This window comes from Malus domestica, chromosome 15 (assembly GCF_042453785.1).
Source record: "Malus domestica chromosome 15, GDT2T_hap1".
Taxonomy (NCBI): domain Eukaryota; kingdom Viridiplantae; phylum Streptophyta; class Magnoliopsida; order Rosales; family Rosaceae; genus Malus; species Malus domestica.
The window spans coordinates 31,100,141-31,126,682 of record NC_091675.1 but is presented as its reverse complement, the minus strand read 5'-3'; the positions used below and the strand labels follow the sequence as shown (position 1 = coordinate 31,126,682).

General features: G+C 37.9%; 2 protein-coding genes across 6 annotated transcripts; one reads left to right on the top strand and one right to left on the bottom strand.

The window, feature by feature from the left end:
* Positions 1-11,258: 11,258 nt before the first annotated feature.
* LOC103410914 (O-fucosyltransferase 31-like) lies at positions 11,259-15,361 on the top strand. Of its 4 annotated transcripts, none has more exons than XM_070813971.1 (11): positions 11,259-11,515; positions 11,613-11,847; positions 12,472-12,534; positions 12,652-12,733; positions 12,870-12,940; positions 13,032-13,120; positions 13,215-13,418; positions 13,559-13,829; positions 14,102-14,329; positions 14,422-14,619; positions 14,853-15,361. In XM_070813971.1, exons 2-11 carry the CDS (start codon positions 11,722-11,724, stop codon positions 15,060-15,062), a joined length of 1,542 nt encoding a protein of 513 aa, XP_070670072.1. In that variant the 5' UTR covers positions 11,259-11,515; positions 11,613-11,721; the 3' UTR covers positions 15,063-15,361. The 4 variants fall into 4 exon arrangements, with proteins under 4 accessions (XP_070670072.1, XP_070670071.1, XP_008347790.3 ...); XM_070813970.1 differs by having other exon boundaries at positions 11,312-11,515; positions 12,439-12,534; XM_008349568.4 differs by lacking the exon at positions 11,259-11,515 and having other exon boundaries at positions 11,527-11,847.
* A 194-nt stretch (positions 15,362-15,555) lies between these two features.
* LOC103410916 (mechanosensitive ion channel protein 2, chloroplastic-like) lies at positions 15,556-25,609 on the bottom strand. 2 transcript variants are annotated; one of them, XM_029094233.2, is made up of 14 exons: positions 25,406-25,609; positions 24,405-24,628; positions 24,261-24,320; positions 23,289-23,440; positions 22,416-22,539; positions 22,199-22,296; positions 21,168-21,281; positions 20,880-20,940; positions 20,608-20,757; positions 20,407-20,517; positions 20,040-20,207; positions 19,798-19,911; positions 18,379-18,435; positions 15,556-16,638 (listed from the first exon to the last, which is right to left on the bottom strand). In XM_029094233.2, the coding sequence occupies exons 2-14, from the start codon at positions 24,480-24,482 to the stop codon at positions 15,742-15,744; spliced, it is 2,184 nt and encodes a 727-aa protein (XP_028950066.2). In that variant the 5' UTR covers positions 24,483-24,628; positions 25,406-25,609; the 3' UTR covers positions 15,556-15,741. The 2 variants fall into 2 exon arrangements, with proteins under 2 accessions (XP_028950066.2, XP_008347791.3); XM_008349569.4 differs by having other exon boundaries at positions 22,199-22,293; positions 25,406-25,596.
* Positions 25,610-26,542: the final 933 nt, after the last annotated feature.

Below are 26,542 nucleotides of genomic sequence, written 5' to 3'. Positions count from 1 at the left end.
GTTCAAGTCAAAACGACGGTCGGAGGGGCCAGACATTTTCAAAGGTGTTGAAGAGGGAAGAGGTCAGACAAATCAAAATCTTAGAAGTGCAAGAAGGGAGCTTCTACTGGTGGAGATTCAAGTGTGCTGTGGAACTTAATGCCAACCTCTATAAAAATCTGCACTTGACGGAGCTTCAGGAATCGAAGAGGCGTTTGCTTTCTCGAAAGCTGAGCTGCTCAGAGACCACGATGGCCGATCTCAGAAATCGAAGAAGCACCTGCTTTTTCAGCCTCGTTAGCACCTGTCACATGCACACTCAGCTTTGCGGAAATTACGGGCAATCTATCGAAGATTTCTGGTAAAGTAGAAAGCACGTGAATCTTACTGTTCAATCACCACTCTCCACACGCACCATCAACTCCTCGGGTACCACATATAACTTTGCCAAAGATCTCTGACAAAGTTTAGGCACGAGAATTTCGAAGTTCTAGCTACCCTACTATTACCCACAGGGTAAAGGAACAGAACCACTGCTTGACAACTGGAAAGTCCCTATATGTGTCGACCTCCGTGTTCTGTGGCAAGACAGGCTGGCAAGAACGTCCAACCTTTACTCACATTCGAGAAAAGACTCCCAACATAATTACTTTCTCAAAAACCGAAGCGGCACCGCTTTCCGAATCTCAAGAGCCAGATCCCCGACGGGTTTGCTTGTTCGAAAACCGAAGAGGCACAGCTCTCAGAACTTCGAGAGCCAAATTTCCTTAGATAAAGCTTGTCTGTAATCTTCACACGCAACATCAGCTTTCCAGATACCACATACCACTTTTTCAAAGTGCTCTGACAAAGTTAAAACACGTGAAGCTGGCAGCTCCCACTACATTGCTGTGACCAAGAAGGGTAAAGGAATAGCATTACTACTTGTTATTAGGAAATCCCTATATACATCGACCTCCCTCCTCAACGGACAGGCAAACCTGCAAAAATGCTCAACCTTTTCTCGCATTCGAGAATGCACCATCAACATAACCTCTCGAAATACTCAGCTTTATTTCCCCCCGATAATACCTCAGCAAATAAGCCACACCAAGAACAAGAGTATCTCATATCATCAGGGTCAAAAGCAAGAGTATCCCATATCATGCTTTCTCCCTGTCATTGTCTTCGTCCTTGTTCACACCTGCAGGACAAAGAGAAAGAGAGCAGTCAGTCGGTACCTGAAATCAAACCTCCAATCTGGAACTGACTGCCTGAGACCTTTGCCTGGTTGCTTACTTAGCATTGCTCTCCAGAACTCATCCTCAACTGCTGTCAAGGTCATGAATTCCACCGGCACATACCTCATGACAGTTGATCAGATATTGGCTCTTTACACTGAAGCTGCCAAGCGTGGATGAGTCACTATGAAGGAATGTTCTGAAGGACCATTTAAATGCAAAGGTTGCACACCACTTCTGCCATGCAAAAGATTGAAGCAAAAGGTTCAACGGTGAGCTGAAACAGATCACTACAGCACGACACCTTTCCATACCACATTCATTATTCCGTCAACAGCAAAAGTATCCCATATCATCAAGGTCGAACGTACTCTAGATTTAATGGACTTGTTTTGACCCTCAAATTCTTGAGTCGGCCTTATACTCTGAAGGGAACCAGAAAACCCTCCAACACAGTTCAAGAATAAGCCTGTGGAAAGTTACTTCTTCAAAAGCAAAAGTATCTCATATCATCTCTTCTCCATTTTCTTCTCCTTATCTTGGCAGCTGAATGAGAGACAAGGAGAAGGAGAAAAATCAACCGGAAGCCAAAGTCGAACCTCCGATCCTAGGTTGCTTGCTTGGAAGTTTGACTGCTTACCTTGTCTATCACCTCTTTCGGCAGATCTCCTAGCTCGGTGACTTGGGGGACTCCTACTATAGGGTTTGTATCGCACTTGACCAAGCCCGAAACTACAAGTAAGCTTCAAGTGAAATTGATACATTACCTTGTGCATCTTCATCGGTTAAAGATACCACCCATGGATGGAGGAAAAGTACTTCCAGAGAAGATCCCACATCTACATATGAGACAGATAAGACACGTGAAAATGATACCACACTTCAGTACTTAGAAGTTTCGTGATTACTCAATGGCTTGGATCTTACAAGTCCCCAACCGATGAGCTTCCCTCACTCGGGAACTTAAGGGAGCACTGTTTGTACCATACTTGACCAATCCCGAAACTACTGAGCACCGGTCAACGTTATACCATCAAGGACCCAGAAGAGCTTCCCTTCAACCAGGAGGCCAATCACAATGCGACACGTGTCGACATCAGAAGCCAATCACAGCTCGACACGTGTCAACATCAGAAGCCAATCACAACACGACACGTGTCAATGTTAGAACAAAACTAGAAACTCTCCTCTATAAATAGGGATCATTCTCCCACAATAATCTCTAATGTCATTTTGTACTAAACTATTCACTAGAACTCACAAAATGAGAGCTTGAACCTATGTATTTGTGTAAACCCTTCACAATTAATGAGAACTCCTCTACTCCGTGGACGTAGCCGATCTGGGTGAACCACGTACATCTTGTGTTTGCTTCCCTGTCCTTATTCATTTACGTACTTATCTTCACTAGTGATCGAAGCAACCAAGCGAAGGTCACAAACCTGACACTTTCTATTGCACCAAAGTCCTCGCTGATTTTGTGCATCAACAGGCTTAACTATTTGATTGATAACTTATTTGGATTTGTTAATTAAAGGTCGACACTTAATTGGCATGCATAAATCCGTTGCTAGAGTATAAGGAAGTTTCACATAATCGTTACAAACTTATATTCATATGTAGTGAAGGTCGCTTATAAACGATCGCGTTAAGTTCAATTCCTAGCATGAGTGACATGATGTCATAGTTGCGAGTGCTTTGTCAATGCTTATGATTTTCATTAAACGTAATGATCTTTGATTGTATTTCTATTATGATGTCATGTAGGGAACTTTTGAAGAATGTTTTGGGTTGTCGAATGATGTCATCCAATCCAATAAAACAAGGAAAATCTGAGAGTTAACTAGTGATGTCACGGTTAATTTGGAGTATTGTCGTTCATAATTCAATGAAGTAGTAACTGGAAATTGAATTATTTGCATACATGTCATGTGTGGAGAAAAAGCCTCTAGCTATCCCATCCATCATCTTATTTCTCACATTTGTTTTACAATCTATCTAGTTTTTCATACTTGTTTGTTTGTTTCAACTTCATCCAAATCAAAACCCCACTTTTAGTTTCTTGTTTCAAAGTGTTTCAAATCTGTTTTAGTTTGTGTTTTAAAGTGTTTTGATTCAAGTAAAAGTCAATTTTCGTCCAAAGTCATTCTTAGTGTCTAGTTTAAGTTTATTTGGTTGTTTTAAGTTGTTTTGAGTATTTTAAGTTTGCTTTGAGTCTTGTGAGTCTTGTTAAGTATTTTTAAGTTTAGTTTTATGTTTTTGAGTCAGTTTAGAAGTTATTAGCAAGCCCTCATAGTCGCCAGTTCAGAACGATCCCTACTTATACTTGTACTACAATTGTCAAAAAATGGTTAAATTTGTGTGTTAAAATAATTTTCGCATCAGTCGGCGCCGACCTATTAGAAACATTGAAAAATCCAAAAGGGTCGAAGGGGATTTGGGCAGGAGGTGACTGCGCCATCGTGCTTCCATTGGAGAGCACGACCTGAGCTTTGATCTGGCTCGAGCTGTCGGTTATGAAGTCGCCCCAATCGTCATCTGAGACAGTCGGATCTCGTCCGTTGATCTTGGGATTAAGATTGTCGGCGGTGACGATCTTGAAGTCTCCGGAGTCCTCGGCGTCATCGACCTTCGCCATTACTACGAGCGCTTTGAAGCTCTGTGTGTGCTTCTCTATCTTTCTATTTTTCTGCTTTTAGTTGGTCCTGGTTCAACTTGCTGAACAGAGGGAGGAGAGAGAGAGTAGCTAGAAGTAGAAGATAAACAGGGACCCACTAATTAAAGGAAACTTAAGGTCTGTATTGCAATGGAAGTAGAGAGAAAAAGATGCAGACTTGCAGGGATTAAGGGGGGAGAGAGAGAGAAGAAATTGTGGTTGAGTTTCAAAGTTTTCATTTTTGCATTTTTGAGATATGGGTTTTTGCAGTGACTTTGGTTTCTGGGTTTATGTGATTTTGCAGATTCACGGCGAAGGTGAAAAATGAAAGAGAACCGACATAACTTTTCGTATCGATTCCCACAGACGGCGCAAAATGTTGATGCACAAAACCGAAGGTCTTGGAACAATGTAAATCCGACCGTGAATTTGCAAAAAATGTAAATAACACAAGATGTATCGTGGTTCACCCCAATGTTTGGGCTACGTCCACATTGATATTGTATTTCTGAGAAAGAGAGAGCTCTGAATATGAGAGTGAGAGCTTTGAGAGGATGAGGGGGCTTAAGGCCTAAGAATTGGCCTCTCCTAATTGTGAGGGTGAAGAGTGCTTTTATAGTATAAGGGCTCCTCACTTATTACATATTTGCCCATTCCTTTATTACATAATTACATGTAAGTCCCCCGAGTATTTGTACGAGATCTAAATAGGGAGACCCTAAGTATGGTATAAACAAAGGTCATTGGGAATCTTGTTTTCCCCGATGTGGGACAAGAGTCTCAAAACTCTAACAACCATTGCCACCACGAATTTCAGCCACCATCATCACCACCACCAAGATTCAGTGGCTTTGTTTTTTGTTTTTTTTTTTCTCGTGCGGTTGTTAGTTAAACTTCTTTGTTATCTTGTTCAGTGTTTTAGATTCAACGCCCATTGTTAACATTTGGAACCGAAAACCGAAATCGAAACACGAACCAAATCGGACCGCACCAAACGGTTTGGTTTTGGTTTTGGCTTTTGAAAACCGCACCGAAACCGAACCGCACCACAAAAATATTAATAAACATTTAATGAAATGTCCATATTAGATGTCATGTTTTAATTGGTTATTTGTTAGAATTCATATATTTAGTATGGGCTCAACCACTAAAATATCATCATTCATCACTCAATGCACTGATTGTAGGAGTTGTGCATTCGCTGCAAGTTTTTGGCTTCATAATTGCACTTATTTGATTTTAGGGAGCAAGGGTGCTCAGCTTAGAAAACATATTGATGCTAGTACACTTGGCAGCGGCAACCTAAGAGAATGCTTCCAACTGGAGAAGATTTAAATGAATGGCTTGTTGTCAACAACTCTCTCTCTCTCTCTCTCTCTCTCTCTCTCTCGCACACCCACACACGCCCCCATAAACTAGTGCCTGCCAATTTTTAGTTTGTTTCGTCCATTATACGGTTGATACGTCGTTAAAAGTTTTGTTTCATGACAAAGAACATATTTGATTTTAGGAGTTGTGCATTTGCTGCAGACAGTATCACAATTTTGGATGAAAATAGATTATTATCAAAATATCCTCACTCAATGTACTGATTGTGGACATGGGTTCATAGATTAATGTATTATATGAAAATTGGAAAATGACACTGTCTTATGTGTAGATAGATATAAATTTCAAATTGTACGTTTTTTTCTTAAGAATCGAACCGAAACCGTTTGAAACCGCCCTGAACCAAACCACACGGTTTGGTTTCATTTCTGTTTTGGCTTCAAAACCGCATCGAAGCAAAAAGTTTTGGTTTCAGTTTCGGTTTCACTCAAAATCGCACCGAACTGAACCGTGCCCACCCCTAGCTAGTGTGGGCTTGTGAATATAAGTAAAACATTAAAGTGATTGATATTCCGAGGACTTTAGTGGGTTTTAAATATGTTCAACACTACATGGTATGTGAAGCTATATTAAGCACACTCTAAACTACTCAAGTTAGTATGACAATCTCATTCGCTATATATGAGTGGGTAGACAATAAAAAAATAGTTTATAATGTCATTCATATCCAAAGACTAATTCTAAATAATGGGTAATGTTTCCTTTAAATGTAACGATATTCTAATTTAAGAAAAGAACGTGGAATTGAATGCAGTTATCAATGTTATAAAAGAAAAATGGCAGCAATAACCAATTGTTGTGCACAACATCTGAGGCTCAACGTTCACCTTCAGCAACTTTTCTAAATCTTAGAGCAACTCCAGTGTAGGAGCCCTCCCCTCAGGCTATTCACTATTTAATCCACCTAGTGAACAGTAATTGCCCTTAATGAATAGTGCATTCCCCTGGCAATTGTCTTTTGCATCTCCACCCCTGCATTGAATAGCCCTGACAATTGGCAATAAAATATTATTACTTTTTTATTTATAAAATAATACATAACCCTAATAATTTTATTTGTAATTTCGGATAAGATTTTTAATCGTTCTCGTTGCGCCACGTGTCATTATCCGAAAAACCAATAGCAATAAAAATTTTGTATTTTTGTATTTATAAAATAATTCAAAAGAATTTTATTTGTTATTTCGGATAAGATATATAATCGTTCTCGTTGTGCCACGTGTCATTATCCGCAAAGACAATTATTGGTGATGGAGAGAAGATAATGAGAAGGTATTTATAGAAAAGTAAAATCAAAATTTTTTATAATTTTTCATAATTTTTTTTCGGATTTTTAAGAATTTTTTTACATTTTTTTTAAATTTTTATTCACCTAATTAATCTCTGCCGTTGGATTTAAAAAAATTTAAATTCCAACACTCCAGATTGTGCCACGTGTCACAACGGTAACATTTTAGATTTTTAAACAGTTTTTTCTTTTTTTTTTATATAATTTACAAAGCCTAATAACGTGAACCGTTGATCTTAGATCAAACGGATGAAATTAAATGAGATTTTTAAATGTTTTTTACCGTTGGAAATCCAACGGTCCATAAAATATGACCGTTTCAATCGAACAGACATGGGGAAGCCACGTGGCTTCCCCAACGGTTACTTTTCAAAACTGAAATCGCGGGCCCCAGCCCTGTTTTTTTGTCGGACGACTCGCGCCCACGCACCTGACGCAGCCCTCGGGCTCTCGGGCTGGCAATCCTCAACGGGCCTGCTCCTTGAGCCTCGCCTGTTGCTCGGGCTTCCATACGCTGGAGCTCATCCCCCCAGCAATTTGCTACTGTTTGATCCACAGCCCCCGAGCAACCTCCCCCGCTGGAGGTGCTCTTATGAGCCTCCATATTAGCTTAAAACTCTTTTTTTTTTAATAAATAATTGAATAACTTACATCAAATTTGTTTAAACTACAAGAGAAAGATTCGAAGACCGAACCTCGAGTGCATGGGCGAGTGCTCTTAAACTAACTGGGCTACAAGCCTCTTGCATTTAAAACTCTCTTTATGTGAAAACTCCCTTGGTTGGCTACACACAGCTCTCTACAAACCCAAATCATACAAAAGATGAGGTTGTGGAAAGACTTTTCAGTGTAACTGAAACATAGTCTGGTACATCAAGTGTCATAATATTAGTGCAGAGAAGTTTTTTCTTCAAGTGTTTATTTATTTGTACTATGACGTTTTGTGTACTTGGCCGTATTCCTGATACACTGAAAAAGTGTGGTGCTATCTACACACCAATTTTTACCTCTTACACAACCTTCTCAATTTCCGACTTGTGGATCGAATAAATTAAAAAGATTAATAGACAAATATTAACGAAAGTGTGTGCAAAGTAAAAATAAGTGTGTGAATAGCACTATCTACTAAAAAATCTCTCTAGATTTTGTGGTAAGGGAAGGCAAAAGGAGAAAATCAGCACAGATCTCTTGTTCCTCCACCAGCAAGCACAAGCAACCACCTTATCCTAGTTTAACCAAACCTATTATGGTACCTTATCCTGGTTTAACCAACCCATTATGGCATATATCGATGGGAGGTTTGCAACTTTGCAAAGCGATCTAAAATTTGGACATTTGGAGAAAAACCAATACCAAAGTAGTAAAAGAAGAAGAAAACCAATTGAGTAAATTGAGCGAATCATCTTGTTTTAGACTACTCAAGCTCAAAATAATGAAAGAAAATAGTACCAATTGTTTCACCTGTGTTTTAACGTTTAAGCAAAGTGATATAGAGCATGATCATTTTGTTTAGTTGGATTCAGTTTCCTCCACTTTGTTGGGGAAAATTTTGTTTTTAAGTTTGATAGACGATAGTTGGCGAATAAGTAAGAAATTAGACAAATTGATCTAACATTCGGATACATCAAAGAAACCAGGTTGAGAAAATCTCGCTTCTACTTAATTATTTTCAGTTTTTTTTTACTTCAGCTTAAGTTCTTTGTATTAGCATGATTGGTTCTTTTTGTGTACATAATCATCAATTTCAGACTTGAAATTTCTAGTCTTGTACTAGTTAATCTATTGAATTTTTTTTTTATTTTTTTTATACAACAACATAGTAGTGAGAAAACAAAATAATATTGAACTCGTCATTTGAACATAAAATTTCTTAGTTTCAAATAAAGAGGAATAAATAGATATGGATAAAACAAACAAAATCATAAAATGGACTCCTCCTAAACCAAATTACTTAAAGATTAATTTTGATGGGTAAGTGGTCAATCAAACAGCAGTTGCAGGGTTTGCTTTTGGAAATGATCAGGGTTGCAGGGAACCAGAAGCTTAGGAGAAAACACAAGTTGATGGTTAAGGCAATTGGTCTACGAGATGTGCTGAAAATGGCTCGGAAGCAAGGTTATAGAAAAATTTGCGTGGAAGGCAACTCAAAGCTAGAAATTGATGCGATTGAAGGGAGGTCTAGGTTTACTTGGAGAATCAGAAGCATTATTGCGAATATTAGAAGTCTGGCATCCTCTTTTCAAAATATCTCCTTGAAGCATATTTTTAGAGAGACAAACTTTATTAAATATGCGATCAATAGTGCAGGGATTAGCAGCTCAATACTCTTCCTTTGTGTGTGACCTACACCCTATCTCTTTGTTCTTTTCTTTCTTTGATCTTTATTATTAAATAAAATTATTAGATATCTTTCTGTTAAAATTTAAAATTTTGATGTATTTTGTATTAACTTTTTTTTAATCGTATTGAAATAAAATGTTCCCGTGACTCTGCATGAAGTCCAGATAAAAAAAAAAAGAAAGAATAACTTTAACTGTAATAGTAAATGACATTAAAGAAATTTAGGTGTAAAAGATGACTAGTATACCAAAACATGCAGCCACATTAGAAGCCGTTGGAAGATAGATATAAACTATAAAAAAAAAAGGTCTTTTTCTTGTAGAATGTGCATAGCCGAATGATGGTCAAAAGAGCAGCACAAAACAACCCAACTCATGTGCTGTAATTCCCAGTTCACAGTGAGTCACTGTAGTGTCGGTGCTGCCTGAGCACTAAAAGCCAGCGGGCAATGTCAGGAATTAAATTTGTCCATAAAATTTTGCAAACTAAACAACATGAAAATACATGATTGAATTATGAATTAAATATTAACAAACATATTCATTCTTATTGATAATACATCATTTAGTTTGCAAATTTCGTCTACAAATATAATATTTTAGCATTACCTAAAGTGAATTTATAGAGATACCCACCTACAAACGCAACGGTCCAATTTTGCATACCTTGTTCCGTACAAATTCCAATAGAGAAGACATAATTGAGTGTGATGATAATGATGTGGGAATCACAATCCTACCCTCCCAAAGACGGAAAATACAAGTGACAAAGAAAGCGATTCTTACAAGTGACAAGGGTAATCAATCATTTAAAATTAAAAAAGAAGAGGTAACTAATCATCCAATAAGGAAAATGAATTACATAATACCCCATCAGATTTGAGATCTATTACAACCTCATACAATATTTTTAAAACATTTCACTTTTATACCTTATATACTATTTTATTTCAAAATAATACCTCTATTAAATTTTTCATCCATTGGTCTGTTAAATGCTTACGTGGCTGCTACATTTGTACTGATGTGGCTGCCACGTGGCAAAAAAAATAATTTTTTATACATTACAAATATTATAATATTAACCCTATTAAAAAAAAAAAACCAGAAATCCTTCCCCGCAACCCCACATCCCACCCCCACCCTCTTACCCATCTCTTCATTCCCGTCCGTCCATCCCCTCCACCCCTCCATCCATCCCCTCTACTCGAGCACCCTTCAGCTCGGGTCCCACCTCGACATCTTTCTCTCTTTGACCCTTCCAACCTCGACCTCTCCTACCTCGCCTCCCCCAACCTCCTACCATGTTTCTCAAGTCTGACGACTCCTCGGGGGGCCAACCACCCAACCCTTCTCCTCGTCCCTTCCGCTGGGCAGATCTGGGATTTCAAAATTTTGAATTTTTGGGTTTTTAATTCCATCACCCAAAATCTCAGCTGCAGAAGCAGAAGAATTTCTAGATGCAGAAGCACCTAATTTCAAACCCTAATCCCCAAATTGCTCTTATACACAAATCAATTTTCAGACCCTAATCCCCAAATTGCTGCTCTACTGAAATCAATTTCAAATCCTAGTACCTGGAGAATTGAGCATGTTGTGGATGGTCTGAGAGACCATGGTAGCCTCTTTGTGGATCATGAACTCGAACCACATCCAAAACTATGAGGTTTGATTCCTCCTCGAGTTCTTTGACTCTCGCTCAAATTGGAAGGATTTTCGAGTGGAACTGTTCGCCATGGCCTGCAGCAACGCCGCGACCAAGTTGCTTGGGGAGTCTGAGATGGATGCATCACAAAAGAGAAAGAAAGAGAGGAGGTTGAGATGGCGACAACGTCGTCGTCAAATCCGATGAAGGAGGGATTGGTGTTCCAGAAAATCACGGCCAACAACTTGAAAAATCGTATGCCTTTGCCTCCCGTCAACGACGAAGAAGAGAGGCAGCTTCGATTAGGGTGTTGGTGGTTGTGGCTTTTTGTAAATGGGAGTTGCAGAGAGGTGAGGGGGAAGGAAGGGGATCTGGGTTTGGGTTATTTTGGTTTTTTTTTTTAACAGGGTTAATATTATAATATTTTTAATGTATAAAAATTATTATTTTTGCCACATGGCAGCCACATCAGCACAAATGTGGCTGCCACATCAGCATTTAACAGACAAATGGATGGAAAATCTAATGGATGTATTATTTTGAAATAAAATAGTACGTGAGGTATGAAAGTGAAATGGTTTAAAGATGTTGTATGAGGTTGTAATAGATCTTTAATCTGAGAGGTATTATGTAATTTAACCAAAAATAAATTTCTCCTGCAATTAATATATAAAACTCACTCTTATCACTACAGTTCTTAATTCATATAATATAAATCAAACTTATAGCGTTTGATATCTACAAATCAAACTCAACGGAATATATAAACAAATTATAATATGAATCAAACTCACGGGGATTATTTTCATACATAAAACCACCGTCAAACGCCTTTACAAAACCAAACAACGGTCGGAACTGTGTTTAATTAACACAGTTACACAACACAAAAGCACTCTGCTTTGCTTTGCTTTTTCTTGGTACCAAAATCCTTACAAATTCACCTTTACCTCTGACAACGACACGCTTCACAGAATCAATACAAAGCACACAGTCCAGGTGTCCATCTCAAAGTGCCTTTACTCTCTCTCTCTCTCTCTCTCTCTCTCTCTTTATTATTATATACTGACGATAATGGCTGCTTTCTCTCTCTAAGCCGCTACATTTATAGCTGCGTTATTCCCCCCTTCTTCTTTCTGGGTCTCTGTAGTTTCCACTGCAGAGCAAAACCCAGATTTTAGCTTTCGGATCCAAGCTTTGGAACAATGGTGTTCGAGCTTCAGTTTTCTCCCAGAGGAGGAGCACTCGGTGCTCTTCTGCTGCTTCTCCTTCCAGTTTTCTTGCCCACTTTGTTCAGTCCATTGGGCCATGCTTCTCCTTCCATGTACTCGGTATGTTTCTTCCTCTTATTTAATTACCTGTTTCCCTAGGATTATACTTACTTTTTACCTGCTTGTTTTGACTGCTAGTAGTGGCAACGACTAATGAGGTTTCCTGCTTTATTTATTATTTTTTTTCTGGTGGATTTTCTGACCTTTTTGTAGTGGTTTTCGTTATTGTTCAATTTACTAATGCTGTAAACGTAAAATGTAAGATGGTGATTTCTTTGCCAAACTTAAAAGCATGGGTCAGATTGCGTACATGTTTTTGCTTTGATTTGTTTACTGGAATTTTTCTAGTTGATTTGAACACCGACAAACTGAGGGAATTTTTCTAGTTGATTTGAACACCGACAAACTGAGGATCCAAGATTATGATAAGCAATTAAAGCATACGTACTAGAGCTAGAGCGTGAGTCGGTCTTTTAGGATTAGTCACTAAGCTGAATAAAAAAGTTGTTGAAATTTGATAAAATCCGCTAGAAAATTTCGGATAGGTGAGTTTTTTTTTTTTTTGTATGCTTGGGATCATGAACACATTGTTTGACTTGTAAGAGTAGTACGGACCTTCACATTCACATTTAAATACTGCTTTTCTTTTAGGGGCTTAATGTGATGACGAAGTCGACTTTTCAGGAATGGAATGTTCCAAAATCTAAGCACCAACGCCTTCTCAGGAGTGCTTTACAACGCCAAACTGTGAGTAAGAGTTGGTTAAGAAGAAGCACATTTGTTTCTTAAGTAGTTGACTGATTTGTCTGCATAAAATTCTCGACTGAAAAGAAAAAAAAAAAAAAAAATCCTTACCTTGTGTAGTCAGAAGGGGAACTATCGGATCTATGGGCTCCATTGGCCAGCGAATCATGGAAACCTTGTGCAGAATCATCAGTTGCCCCTTGTGAGTAAAATAGTGTTACTTGTCTATATCCCTGTCTCTAAAGTAGTTTTACTGTAGGTTGCAGAACTAATGTGTTTTACAATGTAATACTCGCAAGTGCTACTTTTTCGGTGATTGATGCTTTTATCTCATGCAGCATTACCGGAGAAATCTGAGGGATTCATCCAAGTGTTTCTTGATGGAGGGCTGAACCAGCAGAGGATGGGGGTAGGTCTTAAAAGTTTCTGATGCATCTAATATAGATCTGTTTCAAAGTTGTATAACTACCTGGCTAGTCCTTAAATTATTTTATTTGTAGATATGTGATGCAGTAGCAGTTGCTAGAATACTGAATGCAACCCTTGTGATCCCGTACCTTGAAGTAAATCCTGTATGGCGAGATTCGAGGTATTTGTAGAAGAAACGTTGATTTTATCTTTGCACTGGTTATTCATGTTCTTGATCTCTTGAATTCTGATTGGTTCTTTTCCTTCCTTTGCAGCTCTTTCATGGATATATTTGACGTTGATCATTTCATTAATGTATTGAAGGATGATATTAGAATAGTTAAAGAGCTACCTTCTGATTTCTCGTGGAGCACGAGGGAGTACTATGCAACAGCAATCCGAGCTACGAGAGTTAAGACAGCACCTGTCCATGCTTCAGCCCACTGGTATCTAGAGAATGTTTTGCCCGTAGTTCAGAGGTCAGTATCACCTGAACTTGTTGACTGAAATTATAGTGTTCTTGTTGTATAATTTTCAGACCTTAGTAGCTATTGAAGTCAATGAAAAATTATGGCTTCATATCTTAGATTTCGTATATGCTGAATTGTATGTGGTTCAGTTATGGAATAGCAGCAATTGCCCCTTTCTCCCACCGCCTGACATTTGACAACTTGCCTATGGACATCCAACGGCTACGCTGTAAGGTCAACTTTCAAGCATTAGTGTTTGTCCCTCATATTAGAGCTCTTGGAGATGCTCTGATCAGCCGCCTTAGATATCCTTCTACCAAAAGTGGGGGAGTTGGTACCAACCACTTGCAGGAGATGCCAGATGTGAAAGAAAAGCAAGGAGCAGGGAAATTTGTTGTGCTACATTTACGGTTTGATAAGGTAATGATATTCATAAAATTTGATATACATCCATTTGATTTGTCTGATTTATTTTTCCGCAAAAGTTCTGGAGCATACAGAGAAATTTTGGCATAACCTGTATGAGGAACTGCTTTATGTAAACTAGTGATGTCTGACTTGAGTGTTTTATGTTCTGGGGGACGGAAACAATGGACGGATTGTAACACATTATATGTCACTCCCTAACTTAAACTTTATTTGTAACTATTGAAAAATATGAAAAATATGTTCTGTTTATTTTCATTCTGCAGGATATGGCAGCCCATTCGGCCTGTGATTTTGGTGGTGGAAAAGCTGAAAAACTGGCTCTGGCCAAATATCGACAAGTGATCTGGCAGGGAAGGGTCCTTAACTCCCAGTTCACTGACGAAGAGTTGAGGAGTCAGGGGCGTTGTCCATTAACTCCTGAAGAGATTGGATTGCTGCTTGCAGCTTTGGGATTTGACAACAATACTCGCCTCTATCTTGCTTCCCACAAGGTTCTTAGTTTTCCTTCTGTCCAACTCATGTCTTATCCGAGTGAATTGGCAAATTTCAATCAGGAAAGTCAATTTCGTTTTGTTTTCTTCAGGTATACGGTGGGGAAGCTAGGATTGCAACTTTGCGAAAATTGTTTCCACTTATGGAAGATAAAAAGAGCCTTGCTTCTTCAGAAGAACGGGCCCAAATCAAAGGAAAGGCTTCTCTGTTAGCAGCGGTTGATTACTACGTTAGCATGCACAGTGACATCTTCGTTTCTGCTTCTCCAGGAAACATGCACAATGCACTGGTAAATATCTTTTTATCAATTCTACGAGATCATGTATTCTCATTACCATGTTCGGTACTTTCAACTCGTGAGGGTTGTCTCGCACCCGCGTAATGTCTTTGAGCACCCATCCTTACACGAAGGCACGAGATTTTCACAGCAATTGGGAGCACCATATATTTGTTTTCACATCCTCTCCATTTGATAATGCTCTGCAACTCATAAGATGCTGACTAAAAAATTTATGTCAACAGGTAGGGCACCGAACTTACGAGAACTTGAAGACCATCAGGCCAAGTATGTCACTTTTGGGCCAGCTCTTCCTAAACAAAACCCTTAGCTGGTCGGAATTCCAGCAGTCGGTAGTAAAAGGGCACGAAAACAGGCAAGGGCAAATCAGGATCAGAAAGCCTAAGCAGTCCATATACACCTATCCTGCTCCCGACTGCATGTGCGAGGGATGAGTTTACTGTGATAGCGGAGGAGAGGCTAAAGGGAGTTCGAGTTCGACATCTCATTATTGGTAAATAAAGAACAATGCCGATTTCCGTTGCTCGTAAAACGACATAGCTGAATTTTTCGATAGGATGCAAAGAGTGTGATAGGTGGAAGAATAACGTAGAAGTGGAGTTGTAAACTTGTAATATTTGTTGACGGGTTCGGATGTAATTGACCTTTAGGGCAATACCCTTACAAAGAAACAAATGTGTTTGTTCTGGTTCCGACTTACATGTAATGTATACGCAAGCAATCATTTTATCCAGTCCAATAAGAACATGCCAAATTGCAAAAGTCCCCGGCCATCCTCTACTACTACACCATTTCCAGCAACTACATCGCTCCACTAAAGTGTGGAGGATTTTGCTGTGATCTGTTGTGCACGTGTGTGTGATTGCTAACATTTATCAAGTGGGTGGGTCTTGTAATATGGTTAAAATCATCAAATGCACGCATGAGTGACTCATCGTAGCATACTTTATTGAAGCAGAATGAAATCCAATCAGCCCGCCGCAAAATGGCATACCCTGTTGGCAAGAGTAACGAAAACTAGTGTGTGTAAACGACAATGTACACTGCCCTGTTCTAAAAGAGACTAGGGAATTGCATGGCGCAAAAGCTACGACTCCCTCGATCTTCCTAAACTCAATCATTTCCAGATGTTGACCCTGGTGCAGCCGGAACCTGATCATTTTTCTTACCCTTAATAGGAGATGCAGTTCCATTGTGGGAAGGAGCCAAATCGTTTGCCTCTGCATGAGCCGAAGGGGAAGCCATCGCCTCCTCAATCGGAAGGGTTCTCTTTGAGCCCTCTAAAGCAACACCAAGCACTATGTTTTCTTCTATAGCAGGCCTTGATATTGGTGGCTCGGGAACAGGCGTCCTTTCACCTTCCTGTTTCACTGGAGAAGTCGTTGATCCACTTGCAGTCTTTTGTTGCTTTCTGTCAGAGTTCTGCACCGAATTATTAGATGCTATGCCCGTTGCTCTGGAGTCAGAATCAGACTTTTCAGTGTCTCTAGAATTTGACTTGGAGACCGAATTAGATGTTGACTTCACTGTTTCTTTGTCACTAACTTTGGGATTAGATGTAGATGATTTTGCACCCTTTGGGTCCTCCTTTGTGTTTGAATTTGGCGTTTCTCCACTCTTGGCACCTGCTGTGGTATCAGATGTTGGTGTTTCTCTGGTCTTGGAGTCAGATACTGATGTTGCTCCGGCTTTAGAATCTGACTTGGTGTCAGAAGTTGGTGTTTCTCTGGCCTTGGAGTCAGGAGATGGCCGCATTGTGGCCTTCCCATCTCGCTCTCCACTGGTTTGCGTACGACTCCTTTTTTTATCTTCTCCATTGATTTTGTATGAGGGTTCAATCAGTATGAATGGGCGTCTGGATCTTGCTCCAGTATGGTTATACATTGAATCTGCAAATGGTACACTGTCCAAATCGGGATCACTATACATTTTCTGAACTGTACGAATTGGTGTGGCAAGTCGGGCCTTGTGATGGCTAATGACTCTAAGAAGATCCAACATTATAGCTTCCTGTTTAGTCAAACATTCAGTACACTTCAAATGAGCATAACCTTCAATATATCAAGGAAACAAAAATCATGATGGCAGATTGTTATGTAACAAACATTCAGGCAAGAACGAATCTGGTTATAATAGTCCACAATCACAGTATGGCAAGAACATTGTCTGCCATTTTTGTGTCGTCATTGGTGGTGGCACAATGAAGTCAACCAGTTTGTTTTCTTGTATCTGTAAGTAAATTGATAAAACCCTTGAACTGTTTTGACATCTTCTGTGCTACTTTCTGAGCTTCCAGGATCTTAGAAGAAAAAGGACACTTATTCAGTTATGTTATCGGTATTTCAAGTCGTGATCTCCATAACTCTATTATGAGGCTTAGTGTACCAGCGGCATCATCACATGGCAAATTCATCAACAAACTTAAAATCCTGTCTAATACAATTTTCGGATGAAGGAATTGGTTCACTAGAGAACTATTTATTATTTTTTTTTTTTTTTGACTAAGTCAAGTGTATCCCAAAGGCTTCCTAGGCCCAAGGACTAATCCCTCCGGTGTGCATTGCAGCACAGTGCCTGACCACTTTGATAGCTTCGGGGTTTGAATATTGATCTATTAAATGAAACAGGAGTGTTTGGGAGCTAAGCCAATGGATACTAATATTAATCCTAACGTCAAATTTGACGAGGTGTGAGACCCAGATGTTGTTAGCCATTCAGATGCTGACTGTGCAGAAGATCTCACTTGGCCTAAATTAAGAAGAAAACTGTGGCTGTGAGATCATCAGAGCTATGGCTCACACGACATGTGAGAATTTGTGGGTGAAACCTTTTTTTAACAAGAAAGAGGTGCGTGTGACAGTACTCCATGAGAATGTTTCAGGATAATAAAGTCTATATGCATCTATAAGTACTTTGATATTTCACGAGAGGACGAGACATCAACATGGATTATATTTTGTAAGAAATGGATTGTGAGGCTATGGACTACCAGTAATTTGCAATTTCATGAGAGGATGAAACATATCAGCATGGATTGTTATTTCGTGAGAGACAGGAATACAAAGAAAAACTTAAGTCTATGAAAAGTGGGGAGATGTCTTTACCAGGGATTTAGGGAAAAGAAATTCCTTCTGATTTAAAAATATTTGACATGACAGTTATTTATGCTCCTAGTTGAGGGGCGGTGGTATGAGTTATAGATCATAGTATAATCATTATGTAGTGGCGGTTAATGTAGTTAAAGATGTTTTAACACACACACACACACATACACACACACAGAGACGCACACACCCAGACAGAGAGACGCGCGTGCACACACCCACACCCACGAGTGAGCGTGCACACAGATAGGGTCAGGATTGGGGGACACAGATCATGTGACGTAACACTAAACACTTCTAGTACACATCAATATAAAAGCACAAGGCCCAGAATAAAGAATAGAAAAAAAATTAAACTCTCTGAAGTGATCATCCTGTAACAGCATGCATTTCAATCATACTTCGCAAACAACATTTGTATCCATATCCTTATAAACTAAATGTATCTCGGGTATGAGGTTTTTGGTGCATGCAAGGTTTGGGGTGAAACATGCAAGGAAAAAGGGCTTCTAATTTGAGTAAGTGGCTAAGAAATTGTCATCTTTCCTTCAAAGTTAGCATATTGTAATTAAGCCTTGATTATGGTAAATTGAGGTCAGCTAATTGGAAGGTAGAACAATTATTTTCTGAATTAAAATGTCCTTACCTTAACGCACAGATACTCTTCATAATGTGACGTCTTCACAAAACAGGAAATCAAGATCTGCAACACGCAAAAAATATACATATTAAACATATAATTGTCAAAAGATAAAACACATACAATTGTCAAGAAAAACACATTCAACATATACTTCTGTTGTTGAGACTATGAACACATGCTCATTGTTCAGTGTAAGAACATTTACGCATACATATTTAAGCATTTTGAATTAAACAATTACTTGTTATCTGTTTGGTAACACCTTATTTGGATGCTGTTATTGGCACTCCAAAATAGTCATCATGCACTTCTTTATCTTTTTTATTTTATAGTCTCATTTCACAAGGAGCTGTTATTTTAAACAATACAAAACAAAACAGGACTGCAGAGTAACTATTTTTTTTAATGGCAATAGTAACAACTCCCTAAAAACTATAGACAAACTTTTAAATAATTTTTATTTTATTTTCAGGTAGACCTGTAAACGGGTTGGATTCGGATCGGATCAGCCTTGATCCATATCTGGATCCATTCATAATTGGATTAATGGATCCGGATCCTATTTGGATCATTTGATTTGACTTGTCAATCCAGATCCGATTAGCATAGGATCGGATCCTTATCGGATTTAATTTAAGACATAGAAAAGATAAAAATATCATTAGTAACCTCCACCTTTTATTATATTTTTCTATATTTCATTTAAAGTTTCATGTTGAATAATAAGAAAATAGAATATAAGTGTATTTTTATTGCATAAACAACTTAAACTACCATTATACAAAAGTATAAATAATATAAAAATCAAATAATACGTTATATTAAGTTGAATCGGATCATTATTGGATCGGATCCACCTCGACCCATATCCGGATCCATTATAATCGAATTATCAGATTCATATCTTATCCGGATAATCAGATTGGATGTTGTGATCCATATCCTATTAATTACATTGGATTCCATTCGGGTACGGGTCAAAATCTGATCCATTGACAGGTCTATTTGCAGGTTTATGTATTCTCCCCCACTTCCTCACATCTCTCTCCCTCCCTCCTTCTAACTTAAGTAAAACAACAAAAGTTATTGCCAGACTTCTGTTATCCTCCCTCACTTCTTCCTTGCATCTCTCTCTTAAGTAAAAAAAGGAAAGTTATCCAACATAACAGCATATCTACTGATTTAAGACTAAGGTGCTACTTGGTTTTTTAATTTCACCAACTTTTTGTCAATTTACTTCAGAATAAAGAGGTTGTATCGTAACTTCAAAGCTCAAAATGATCTAAAACGGAAATTATATATTGCAGAGCTCCTTCCCACATAAATGAGAAATTAACTTGAAAAACAGAATCAATACATAACTCGCAACTAAACAATGTGGATTAACAAAATAAGTAAGAACGTAAAAATGTGAATACTAACCAAAAGAGCTTGGTTTTCAGGGGTAACATTATCCAGAAATACTCTTCTATGCAACCTCTGCTGCTCAACTTGAGGGTTCTTGGACAAGACTTTGCGCATGTCTGCAACAATATTCTGCACAAAGATAAGGGCAATTAACACACTAAGTGTGAATACAATTACATCATTGTTCTGAAAACCACAGCAGCCATTGAACCATAAGAGGAGACGACCAAAATTCAGCAACTGGAGTCACTCCTTACATTTATCTTATGGACATCCAAATGGCTGATGGCAAGGTGAGTTTTGATACGCCAATGAGTTTTTTGACTGAGATTTCTCACAACATTCACTGTGAACTGGTGGTTTGGAATGTGAACTGCTTCACGATCTTCACCTCTTATAATTGTCGGTGACCACCAACCCACATGCTGCAAGCAACAATACAAGCACAGATTACTCAGTAAGTAAAAAATATTTCAGCAAACCAAAGTGTTTTCATATAACTGCATAGTTTTCAGTTATAAATAAGTATAATTTACCATGAAAGAATGCATACTATCTATCTTTAGTCTTACTCCTGTTGTCACTTTATCCGAGTGCATAAATTTTCAAAACTCTAATACAAACCTCAACAGTTCCAGATACATCATAGCCTTCGATTTTTGTTTGAATCCATTCATTTGCAACAAAAGGGCGAGTCGCATGAATCATTACACTTGACAGGAAATTGGTGAAGATCTAGATTTAAAAATAATAGGTCAAAAATTAAACAAGCGTGGATATTTAAAGGAAAATAAGAAAAATTGGTAAAGAATTTCAGGATTTCACCTCACGACCAGCCAGAGTCAATAGTACTGTCCCAAGACCTCCTGCAGTAAGCCACCTTTGGGTAGAGAAACCTAGCAACTCCATGAATAACGAAACAGCAGCAACCCATACTGCAGAGTAAACAGCCTTCCCGGCAAATTGAAATCCCATCTGCCAAAAAAAAAAAAAAAAAAAAAAGAGCTCTCATTCTTTGTGAAAACAACTACAATTCTTCACACACAAAGAGTGAGATTAAATATATCTAAGGAACAATTATGGCACGCAACACATACATTTCTTGTATTACTGGAGTCACTACTCTCCATAAAAAATTTCTGTGCTTGTTGAATCGCACTGCATGAATATATTACAATTAGTTATCAAGGAGGTCAATAAGCGTTACAACTTATAGATTGTCAATTGCATTGAAAAGAACAAATCAGTACAGCACAAATATATCAGCGAAGCCTTCTTGTTGATTGGTCCAATAAAACATCAAGAAATAAAAAGGCCAAGTAAATATATTAAAGTTTGCATATAACATAATCAAGCAAGAAGACTAAACCACAAAAAAGGCTGACCTTGATAAACAATAGGCAAATGCCAGAACAGTTGACAATGATCTTATAAAATCCAAAAGCCGTTTCTTAACAGCCTGGCTAGCTTCTGTAGATAGAACGACTGGATCCAATGCCCTACAAGAAAGCCACTATGATCAATACAGGCTTCACATTAAAATTTCACAACTATTTCTCTAGTGTTACGTTACGACGGAACTTTTGGGCCTGTTTGGTACCTTTTCTCATGTTTACTTCAGTTATTATTTTATTTCTCAAGATGAGGAAAATATATGCGGGAATGGAGGATGAAGAGGGTGGTGGGAGGGAGGAGGGAGAAATAAAGAACGCATGAAACGAAAGTTCAAAAGAAGAAGAAAATACTTCAAATAGGTTTTTAGTTTTCATTTTATGTACCATTCTGTATGCATTTCTTGCACCTTCCTCCACTCTTCTTCATCCCTCCTCCCTCCTTGACATCAAGTATAAAGAGAGATGCAACTCAATTAATATGTATGAAAATTCAATCACTCCAAGTTGTGTTAAAAATTAGCCATGAAATTAGTATAGAAGATACCATATTATGTTGAATCTTCTAAAGTAAAACTAGATGTTAAGGTTGCCTTCACTTATGAAATTTTCTATCTCCGTCCCCATCCCTTAGTCACCTGTGTTTTCTCTTTCTGGGATACAGACACTAATGCCTTACTGCAGTTTTGGAGGTGTGGTGCTGGAAGGAGAAACTTGGTTGGTGGGAAAGTAGAATGGGTTGTTGCACCTCACGGTGCTGATCACATAGACGAAGGGAAAATGATAGTCAAACTTTTGATGGTGTTGAGTGTTCTCTTTAAAGACTCTAAGGTCCAAATCCACTATTGACATCCGTTTGAGACAATATTCCTTCCTTATCTTCTTCAGAGCTTGTAGTTTTCGAATTTTTCTGACTGCAAATTTTGCTTAAGGGAGGGTAGGGGTTTGGATCTTTTGTAACACTCACCGTGAAAAAGATATGACATAAAATTATAATTATTCATAAAAATACAACATCGAGACACCTGCAAATGAGAATTGCTCCTGTCCAAAGCAGCAAAGGTTGAATATATGAGGTTGTCACATAATGCGTATTGCTCTTTTTCCAACTACTATCACTCTTCTGCAGGACAGCATGAAAGGTTTTAGATAACATCATCAAGTGTCTGTCCAATTCAGAAGCATAGGCAAAATACTGTATTATACAAAATAAACCAAAAACACATAAGAAGATAAGCATACTTGAAGGACCAGATTTCTGATCAGGCGCATAAGTGGTGGAAGACCCCATACGGAAAAAATAATGAGGCCAACTGATGGAACCAATTTGAATACAAGAGGACAACCTTGCAAAGCATTATATGATCTGCATAATAATATGAATAACTCTTTATAAATTTTAGGAAAGAAGATTATACAAATCAGAAATATAGAGTACTTAAGATAACAGCATTTGACATCATAAACTGATAGAAACATAAAAACCCAGACAAAATCACCAGCTGAACAGAGAAGGAATACGAAAAATTACAAAGCAAGCAAAAGCACCAAGATTTCCAAACTCGATGTACTTGTTAGACTTTGGTATTCATATCTAAGTAGTTCTATCGTAAACTACCATCACCCCTAGAGATCGAAATAGCATTTTGAGCAGCCCACCTGGTGCTTATACGTAGAAAGAGTCAAAGTATACTAATGACATAATACATCAAAATACTGTTCTAAAAACTCATCCAGGTTGATCAGGGGAAAAGAGTATGGACATTGATTTCCAAAGTAAAATGATGCCATGCTCATATATTGGTAAAAAGGTAATATGTTTGCTTAGGTTAAAAATCAAGTAAAATTTGTCAAACACTGTGTTTAACACAAAACTAAAAGAATAAAAATAAATAGGACAAAAGATTGAAAGGAAAGTATAGAGTAAAGCAACAAAGTGTAGTCATGCATAAGTCACTGTAAGATTGAAAGATCAGAAATGGTAAGAAGTATGGGTACTTTTATTATAATGCACAAAACTATAGTTACATGTGTTATCATAGAATAATAAAATTAAGAAACCATAACTATAAGGAATGCATATGACATGTTTATAACACACTTAAAAGAAAAAACCTTGTCAACGCCATCGCAGCTGTCTTCAAGCCATGTTGGCCTGATGTTAGCAAGGAATGGCACTTAAATGCTTGATATCTGTGAGATACAGTATGTAAGGGCCTGTATACATTGTCTGACAAACTGATACTCCAAGAATCCTGCTTCTGAAACTGTAAAGAAGAGATGATCTCAAGATTTTTCCTGAAAGTTACTAAATTTCTTAAGAAGAGAGCATCGCTAAATAGTATTTCCTAGGCAAGCTGTTAAAAGGGAACAAAACAACTTTGGTTATATCTGAGAATAAGAAAATCGAACAAGCAACTAGAATATCAACAAAATGAAGAAATTTCACATATCACAGGATAACAGTAGTATTAAAATGCAATAATAGCATGTAATCACAATCTCTGTCACTAATAGGCCCAACCCATTTCCAATTTAATGCCTGTGGGGGAAAGAGGGAGAGGGGGAGGGGCAGGGTGGGGGCAGCATAAAATGAGCACTAGCAATACTAAACATCCCTTGGACTTTATTTTCTTTCTGCGTGCATTGTTTGCCAACAGACTTGAGCAGCGTTATCGTAAGCGCTTGATATGAGATTTAATTTTAGGGTGGACGGCTGGAGCCTACACTCTAAAGAGATAAGGCACGAAATATAATACTGTGATGAAAGGGAAGTACTTAGTAGATGAAACTTCTTTTGTGATTAAAATGTATGCTTAAACACACATAGGGTAATGTTCCCTTGCCAAACTTACGTTGCCATACTGTGATTGTGAATCTAGACCACAGCTACATCAAGAATCCACCTAATTAATGGTAAAATTCATAATCTGTTGTGTTGCCAGACAGTATGGTAAGAGAACAATTCCCTATATGTACCATCTACAGTAATCCAGAAAAGTAACTCAGCAATATTTTTACTACATAAAAAATCTAAATATCCATCTTCTAAATGGGAAAGAAAATGGAACAATTATGAACTCATACCACAAATCTTGATGTAAGGCCGGTGTTTAAGGAATGTAACTTGTCCCTTTCTATTCCACACTGCAAAGAATAAAATTACTTTAGGATTGAAAACACTCGCAATAATATTGAAATAGGAATTAAAACGATAAAGTTTCATAGTACCTTAAATTGTTCTCTGTACCTCTGATTCTTGCAAAGTCCCAATCCATGGGACAATTGCAATGAACCAGCAAGAACCATTATTGGGTTGAAATTAGAAGGTCAGATCATAACAAAACTCAAAGCCACCTTCAAAATTCAATTGATATGGATAAAGTGATCAACTAGTCTTTCACAACGTTGCAAGCCCAGAACCAGTTTATGCGAGTCACAGATTCTAGCAAGCCCTGAAACATGAAAACATATCATCAAATTCAAAGCTAAACACAAGAACACTTCCAAAATGAAATAACATCAAGTAATCGCCCAAACATTTGTAAATTCTTGATGCATGAACTACCACATAATAGAGAAAATATTAAACGGGAAACATGGTAGTTTACCAAACTCGTGACTGAATCAACTTTAGTAACATGATCACTGAAAAGTGTAGGGCAATCCATTCCATACACATTCTATTTAACTATTCAGTCTTGTGCTCACACATTGGTTTCTTCACAAGCCTTCATGTTACTCTAAACCTAAAACCGTGGCTAATCTTTGGCGGGTTTTCCCTTCTGGAAACACCACCCTCTACCTTGAATCTCATCAGCCCCTACTAGTAGATGCATTAATTTATCTACACACGGGAACGCTAAACTTCGAAAAATCAAATGAACCCACATGTTAAATTTCAGTCCGAAAGTAATTCTCACTGTATAAATTCCATTGACCGAAACCGAAAACCAAAAATTTCCCCCCTCCATATAAGGATTTTGGCATGAGTTCTTAAATTACATGGAATAATTCTAACAAAAATCAATACGAAAGGAAGGCAAGTTACCAAAACTCAAAATTATTTAGACAAGCAAAAATTCTGAAAAGTAAACTATAGATATATATATATATATATATATATATATATATATTATATAAAATTTCTGCTAACTGACATGATATATGCAATATTTGAGCTCAATAATTTGAGGAAAAAAAGGGATGAAAATTTAGAGTGTAAAGATGACCTCGTAGGCTATGTAGAGCGACGACGGATTGGAATATCGGAGGCTTCAGAGGGTTCTCGATGCAATTTGGAGGCTGGTTTTCGTATTCTTGTACGGAAATCGAAGGTAGGCGAGCGACGAAATGAAAGACAAGAGGAAGAACAAAAGATTTCTATTTGTTTCCCGTGGAATGTTTGGTTTTTTGGAACTCCAGATTCGCAATCGGCATATTCTTTTGGGTTAATTTCATGTTTACCCCTAACTTTTGTGGGTTTCCATTCTGGTCCTTTTTATTTTTTGTCCCAATTTTGTTTTGATACGACGGTAGTGAAGGGCGGAGAATGTAGAGATTACCAATCAATAAATCAAACATAATTGTTTCCCAAAAAAAATAATCAAACATAATTTAGTATAGAGAATCCTACTTTGAAGTGGGATTTTATTCTTGCTATTCTGGCTGCCTCTAGGCAGCCTGCAATGATTAATTGGATTAAAAACTACATCTCTTTCCTATGTTGTCGATTTCTGTGAGTAGTGAACTTGTGGGTTATTTTGTGAGTAGGTGTGGCCTTAGGCAAGGGGACCTCTTGTCGCGCTATTGCTATGGAGATATCGCACTATTGCTATGGTGGTGTAAGAGAATTGGGATAACTCACTTTTGCTTTGCTGATGATCTTCTTACAGTGTGCTATGGGGATGAAGAATCTGCTTGGGTTCTTTATCAATCTCTTTGGGAATTTCAATTGCTTTCCTGTTAGCCTCTAGTGCCTCCAAGAGCCAAATTTTTATTGCATGAATGGATGACATCTCTAAATATCTAATTTTGCAATTGTTTAATTTTCACTGAGGATCTTTGCTGGTCCGTTACTTGGGAGTTCCTCTAATCACTTCCACGTTTTTCATGATTGCTCCTTTAGTTGACAAGAATGAAGCGAGGATTAAAACCTGGAAGAATAATGTTCTCTCCTTTGCTGGGAGATTGCAACCCATCCAAGTTGTGCTTTCCAATATTCAAGGTTTTTGGTGCTCGTATTTGATCCTTCACAAAAAATGCCTTTTAGATATTGAGAGAAGGCTATGCTCTTTCTTATGGCATTCTAATATCATTATGAAATCTCGGTTCCAACCATATTCTTTGGTGAGAAAGATTATTGATGA

Excerpts from the sequence above, each read along its gene's own strand:
- LOC103410916 (XM_029094233.2), bottom strand. The coding sequence starts at position 24,482 with ATGGTTCTTGCTGGTTCATTGCAATTGTCCCATGGATTGGGACTTTGC. Across the intron at positions 20,518-20,607 it reads TGACTCTGGCTGGTCGTGAG|ATCTTCACCAATTTCCTGTC; the intron begins GTGAAATCCTGA and ends TTTTAAATCTAG. Across the intron at positions 16,639-18,378 it reads AAGAGTATCTGTGCGTTAAG|GAAGCTATAATGTTGGATCT; the intron begins GTAAGGACATTT and ends TTGACTAAACAG.
- LOC103410914 (XM_070813970.1), top strand. The coding sequence starts at position 11,722 with ATGGTGTTCGAGCTTCAGTTTTCTCCCAGAGGAGGAGCACTCGGTGCT. Across the intron at positions 12,535-12,651 it reads GTGCTTTACAACGCCAAACT|TCAGAAGGGGAACTATCGGA; the intron begins GTGAGTAAGAGT and ends TACCTTGTGTAG. Across the intron at positions 13,121-13,214 it reads CCTGTATGGCGAGATTCGAG|CTCTTTCATGGATATATTTG; the intron begins GTATTTGTAGAA and ends CTTCCTTTGCAG.